The sequence below is a fragment of the Sebastes fasciatus genome, chromosome 8 (genome assembly GCF_043250625.1).
Source record: "Sebastes fasciatus isolate fSebFas1 chromosome 8, fSebFas1.pri, whole genome shotgun sequence".
Lineage (NCBI taxonomy): Eukaryota > Metazoa > Chordata > Actinopteri > Perciformes > Sebastidae > Sebastes > Sebastes fasciatus.
Window position 1 is genome coordinate 33,209,667 of NC_133802.1, and position 6,946 is coordinate 33,216,612.

The 6,946-nt window shown below is 45.2% G+C and overlaps 1 protein-coding gene across 6 annotated transcripts in view; it reads left to right on the plus strand.

Annotated features, from left to right (window-relative positions):
• LOC141771994 (forkhead box protein J3-like) overlaps positions 1 to 5,678 on the plus strand; it is an 83,002-nt gene extending 77,324 nt beyond the window's left edge. For 5 of the 6 annotated variants that reach the window (XM_074642581.1, XM_074642583.1, XM_074642582.1 and 2 more), the window contains 3 exons: positions 1,155 to 1,430; positions 3,188 to 3,313; positions 3,866 to 5,678. In XM_074642581.1, the coding sequence (XP_074498682.1) occupies positions 1,155 to 1,430; positions 3,188 to 3,313; positions 3,866 to 3,993 (530 nt within the window). In that variant the 3' untranslated portion in view covers positions 3,994 to 5,678. The remainder of the gene's footprint in view (positions 1 to 1,154; positions 1,431 to 3,187; positions 3,314 to 3,865) is intronic. The other variant, XM_074642585.1, reaches the window with a different exon arrangement.
• Positions 5,679 to 6,946: the final 1,268 nt, after the last annotated feature.

Consider the following 6,946-nt stretch of genomic DNA (forward strand, 5'->3'; position numbering starts at 1 on the left):
AAATGCTTATTATGCCGATCAGTTACTTTGATTAAACCATTATGATTCCTCTCGGCAGCTTTCATATACACTCGCCCTTGAGGCACAATATTATAACATCCAGTGTTGTAATAGCACTGGCCTAATAAAAGTCATTATCCTGCATCTGAGAGGTTACCCTCCCTGTTTTTCTCTCTCTTTCTCTCACACACACTGTCTCCCTCCCTCCCTCCCTCCCTCCCTCCCTCCCAATTGTATGATGTGAATAATCCAATTAGGCCCCGGCTCAGTAACAGCCTCTTATCACGGTCAGCGCACAAAGCCGGCAACATCCACACACGATGGATGACGACGGCTGGTCTTACAGCACACAGGCCCGGCTGCCGCTCTCTTTCTCTTTCTCTCTCTCTCTCTGTCTCTCTCTCTCTCTCTCTCTCTCTCTCTCTCTCTCTCTCTCTCTCTCTCTCTCTCTCTCTCTGTCTTTCTCCACTTGACCTCTCTTCACACCGTCGTAACGCCATCCTCCACCGTCTCTGGCTCGCCTCCAAAGAGCGGGGGGCCGAGCCTCTCGTTCTCTGTCGCCGCCAAACACAATTGTATTTTTGGGGGAATATCAGACGGCAGGTTGTGAATAGAAGCTTCCAGTAGGCGTGTCTTTGGTATAGATTCAGGCTCGTTGTCAGGAGAGTGATGGTCTGTGAAACAATAGTAAAATCATAGTGGGGATTTTATCTTGGATGTGAATTCACAATGATTTATGGTCCATATCATTTGTTTAAACTCCCCTAAAAAAACCTTTTAACAGGGAAAAAAGAAAGAAATGTTAGAACCCTCAGGAAGAGCAACAGAGGAGGGATCCCTCTTCCAGGATGTCGTGTGTACAGAGTAACAACGTAATGAAAATACAACCTATATGAGAAGATGGATCCAGGAGATGTCAAGCAGCTACCAGGCGTCGCCAAGCATACAGTATAGAGCCAGAGCAACACGACCTCCTCTCTACGCCAAACAGATAGAGCCAGAGCAACACGACCTCCTCTCTACGCCAAACAGATAGAGCCAGAGCAACACGACCTCCTCTCCACCATGTAACCTGGAGAGAGGACCGGGTTTTTTTTGTTTTTAGTTCACAGCTGCTTCGGTTGGTTCACGCAGGTCCTTGTTGTGTCTGCCAGGTCTGAAGGAGAGCATGCGGCAGGCCGAGCTCAACAACTGGTCGCTGGACGCCGCCCAGATGGCCGACCTGTGTTCCTCCATTAACCAGTTCTTCGCGGCCACGGGGGTCATCCCCCCACAGGGCGCCGCCCACCCGCAACCTCAGGCCCAACAACATCCGACGCCAGCGGGAGCGCCGCAGCACCCGGCTCAGCCGCACGGGGCGATGCACCCGAAGGCCAGCCAGCACAATCAGCACGGGCAACACAACCAACACAACCAACACATCAGCACGGGTCGGTATACAGAGCCGTGTTTTACTACAAAATATACAATATACTAAAGATATCATTTATGAGTTTATCTCACTTGTTACTTGTCACTTGCTATTTTCCCTTCACGCCCTTCTGAAAACGTTTCCCATTTGTCCTGACGTAGGTTTCTGCATGATGACGCTGCTCCATGTACAGTATATATACACATCCTTATAGTCGGCGTATTAACGTTACATACAGTAACTTAGATGGCGGTCGGTGTGCTCCCAGTTTGGAGAAGCAGACAGGAGAACCGGCACGGAAACTAAGTGATGTACTGTGCTGTGGACGCCACGTTATTTCGGATCCAAAAGTCACACAATAACACAAACTAACTGACCGATCGATGCAGCGGTAGACCAGCAGCCCCCCCGTTCTGCGAGATAAGATGAAAATTTGTGAATGGAGTCTGGTCTGGTGGCTTTGAAGGCCGCGATATAACGGCGTCAGTTTGTTGGAAAGGACTGTCTCATGGCGAGGTGAAAATGTTCTAAATATAGCGCATATTTAAACTGTCCACCGTCTACAGCGACTTTACCTCGCCATCAGACAGCCCTTTCCCACGGGGAACTGAAGCCGTTATATCGCTCTCTTCAAAGCCACCAGACTCCGTTCACAAAAGTAGTCATTTTACCTCTCAGAACATGAAGTATACACTGATCACCATAACATTAAGACCACTGACAGGTGAAGTGAATAACATGGATTATCTCGTTACAATGGCACCTGGCAGTGGGGGGGATATATTAGACAGCAAGTGAACATTATGAACTTTGAACTTTGTGTTGGAAGCAGAAAACAATGGGCCAGCGTAAGGATGTGAGCGACTTTGACAACAAGGGCCAAATAGTGCTGTCTAGATGACCGGGTCAGAGCATCTCCAGAACTGCAGCTCTTGTGGGATGTTCCCGGTCTGCAGTGGTCAGGACCTACTAAAAGTGGTCCAAAGAAGGAAAACCGGTGAACCGGCGACAGGGTCAGACCCGAGACTCATTGATGCACGTGGGGAGCGAAGGCTGGCCCGTGTTGTCTGATCCAATAGAAGAGCTACTGGAGCTCAAACTGCTGAAACAGTTAATGCTGGTTCTGATAGAAAGGTGTCAGAACACACAGTGAGGAGCAGTTTGTTGCGTATGGGGTTGCGTAGCCGCAGACCGGTCAGGGTGTCCATGCTTTCATAATGTTATGGCTGATCGGTGTATATATAACCCCACTTAAAAAAAATACTTCAACAACTACGATTAGCTTACTTTAGTGACCTATGTCATTGCTTTTTGCTGAACGGCTGAGTGGGCGTTTCCATTTGATAGAACGGCAGACCTCAGATGGACGGGACACCCTGACCTTTAAGAACGGTATTTTTAAAAACAGGTCCTGTTTACCTTCCACCTTTTGACAGGAGATATTCAGAGTCTTGCTCTGCGACATTTCTGCACTTCCCTGCTGAGACGGGAGCTGAATTACAGTCTCTCTCCTCGCTGTGCCATTGTTTGCCCATTATAGATTTACAAGGGAATTACGGATGTTGTCAGCTTCACGGCAACCAGAGTAAAGATGTGAAGACGACGAGATACTCCACCAGCAGCTGAATTCCAGCAGGATTTCTCAAGCTTAGCATAATATGGCAGTAAAACTGTGTGTGCACGATGGCAGCTCCGCAAAGACACACAGGCATGTGTGAAAGTCGGGATACTAATCTGACAGTTAGTCATTGCACTTTTTGTCTGTTCTCCCCACAGGGAACATGTACATCGACTCGAGACAGAGCATCTCCTCTCTGATGGGCCCACCAGGATACCCCCACATGCCTCCCATGAGCAACACGGCTCCCACCATGACAGGTGACTCCATCGCACTCTTAACAGGTCAGGAGCAGCAGGGGAAATGAACAGTATATGTGTGTATGCAAGTGTGTGTGTTTTTGCCAGTAGACGGTACAATATCAGTATTCATTTCACGGCTTTATTGAATACTCGATTCTGGTTGGTCAATCACAGCGTTCTACGGTCTGTTATTTCTTTATAACAGACCGTTGCTATGTATAACAGATCGTTGCTATGTATAACAGACCGTTGCTATGTATAACAGATCGTTGCTATGTATAACAGATCGTTGCTATATATAACAGATCGTTGCTATGTATAACAGATCGTTGCTATGTATAACAGACCGTTGCTATGTATAACAGACCGTTGCTATGTATAACAGATCGTTGCTATGTATAACAGACCGTTGCTATGTATAACAGATCGTTGCTATGTATAACAGATCGTTGCTATATATAACAGATCGTTGCTATCTAATGTTCAGATTAATACACTGACTAATGTATTCATAATAAAAGTACCTCATACAACCCCACTTCAAAACACCCGAACTATCCCTTTACGGCTTCTTCTCTCCTCCTCCATGTTCAGGTCATCTCAGCCAGCTGAGCCAGCAGCAGCAGCAACAGCACCGGATGCCTCTGGGACACTTCCAGGTGAGACGCATGCTCGCTGCAGATGACATCCAGGACGACTTTGACTGGGACTCCATCGTCTAAAACTGAGCCGTTGGTGGAACAGAGGGATGAAGAGAGAGAGAGAGAGAGAGAGAGAGAGAGAGAGACCTGGGATGACAGGTGAGGTATGGAACTAGCCGACCTCCTTTCACCTGTGTGGAAAAAAAAACAGAAGACAATCCAACAGAAGTCATTTTTCTGATCTTGCTGGCCTTTTTTCCCCCCCGATACAAGTGGATGAAAGACAATCATTAAAAAAAAAGAAAAGAAATGAGACTTAACACGGGATTGGACCAAGCCGAGATTTAAACACACGTCGTCCGAAGCAAAACGACGTCTGAAGCTCTCTGAGTTGTCTCATGTTGTGCCAACAGGGTTACTGCAAGTCGCCAAAGTGTTGTCGAATCGTCTGTGAATTATTTTTGTTTTCTTAAATCTCTTTTGTGTTTTCCTGCTACAACTTGTGTCCCACGTCTGCAAAGTTTTCAGCGCCTGTGAAATGAATAGAAAAACCTTGTGTTCTCCACACTCCCTGCAGAGAATCGTCCTTCACACACATTCAACACATCCTTTTCCTCCTCCTTTTGTTCACTCCAATACTGGGCTTCTGTGTGGCTGTGGCTCTTTTCAAACCACAGTTAGAAGGAGGATTTATGAAGAAGGAAGTAAATGAACCTGTTCAACTTGAATCAGTCGTGAAGGAGTGAAGCGCCACCTGCTGGTTAAAACGGGCACCGTCACAGCTTCCTTTTGCACCACAATCTGTTCTTCCTTTTCTCTTTGTTCCGTCACGTCGGACACCTGAACTTTTTATTTTATCATTTTTAAATGTGTGTGTGGAACGGTCCATGCTGCCATGTTCTCAGGGTGTTAACATTCATATACCACGTCAGAAGCCATTTACATCTCTGTGCGTGAGGTTACTGCGTGTTGTTCGGTGATGTCAGTGTTCACTTCCTGTTGGCGGACGGCGAGCCTCCTGGTGACTGAGGTCAAAAACGTTTCAAATCTTCAGCTTATAAGCTAACTGATAGAAGATACTGTGGAATAAGCTTTTCAGTAGCTCAAACAGCAGCCACTAATTCAAATTAAAAAGAGACGCTTGGCAACAATAACACATCGTTTTCTGAGATCAAATTCAAGGTTTAATCATTTTTGGGAAAGCGCATATCAATTATACAGAGAAAGAAGGTCAACCGTGATTTCAAGATGCCTCGTTTAGGAGACGGCGAGCAGATTTTTTGCACAACACCAAACTTAGCGAATGAGAGAAATAAAAGAAAACCGTGAACGTTATCTTTCTTTGTTTCAAAAAGACATTTTAGAAAAAAAAAAAAAAAAAGGATCAGCAAAGGGAGCAAAGACTAAACAAAAGTTTCAATGCTCAACTTTTCTAACTGTGATGTTTAATTTTGTCCGTGTGTACAAGTGTGTATAGTCCTCTCTGATTTCCTTTTAGCATACAGCTCAAAAAATACACATAAGAAACCAGTAATTTGTTTGTATTACATGGGTACAAAGTGAAATATGGGACCTTAAAGTGCTCTTTCGTTTGGAAGATCTCAGTGATTGTTCGAATGGTCTAAACAAGGTCTCATTGTAAAAACAAAAAAGAAAAAAAAAAGAAAAATACTCTTTATTATTGCCATTTAATGCTGTATTACAGTGACCAGCATATATATATATATATATCTTGTATGTTTGTGTGTTGTTGTCCTTGTAAATAACGGTATGTTACTCCTACGTTTGCCGTTTGAAAAACAGACTGAAAAGAGAAAAAACAGCAAATGGAGAGAAAGTATTTTGTTATTTGTCCTTCAGGAGACACAGTATGTACATATCTTCAGTATATTGTAAATAAGTGATGAGGAGAAAAAAAAAGAATTGGCATCGGCGTTTCGTGTGTTATAAATAATCTGTGTATGGCAGTTCAACAGTTAAAATCTGTTTCAGTGTTTATTAAAATGTCATTGACCCATTTTTACTGCGCTAACCTCACATCTGCTGTCGTTATTTCACCGGCATGTTTGGTTTAACGGATGCTGGACACGTTGCTATGGTGATATACTTGACTCTAAGGCCCAATTCCAAACCGCCCCCTTACACCGTCTACCTACCCACTTCCACTCCGTTCACGTGGAGGGTCTGCCATATTAAGGCGGGGAGTGGAAGTGGGTTATAAAACCTTCCAACCGATGCCGACTTAACCAGCTGCCCTTTACTGACGACGTGCAACGCCGTTTTGTGTTCGTCATGCAACACGCTCCAATGTAAGTTCCGTGCGACTACCGGTACAAACATTTACTCGTTAACTGCTCAAACCAAGATAGACGTTTAATTTATTGTCATACATACGTCAACAACTTAAAGTAAATTGATTGTCTTTTGGATCAAATGTCTAGAAAACGGTCGGCATGTTCATTTGATTGTAAAGTGTTGTATATTTATACATATACACTGATCAGCCATAACATTAAGACCACTGACAGGTGAAGTGAATAACATTGATTATCTCGTTACAATGGCACCTGGCAGTGGGGGGATATATTAGACAGCAAGTGAACATTTTGAACTTTGTGTTGGAAGCAGAAAACAATGGGCCAGCGTAAGGATGTGAGCGACTTTGACAACAAGGGCCAGATAGTGCTGGCTAGACGACTGGATCAGAGCATCTCCAGAACTGTAGCTCTTGTGGGATGTTCCCGGTCTGCAGTGGTCAGGACCTACCAAAAGTGGTCCAAGGAAGGAGAACCGGTGAACCGGTGACAGGGTCAGACCCGAGGCTCATTGATGCACGTGGGGAGCGAAGGCTGGCCCGTGTTGTCTGATCCAATAGAAGAGCTACTGGAGCTCAAACTGCTGAAAAACGTTAATGCTGGTTCTGATAGAAAGATGTCAGAACTCACAGTGAGGAGCAGTTTGATGCGTATGGGGCTGCATAGCCACAGACCGGTCAGGGTGTCCATGCTGACCCGTGTCCACCGCCGACAGCGCC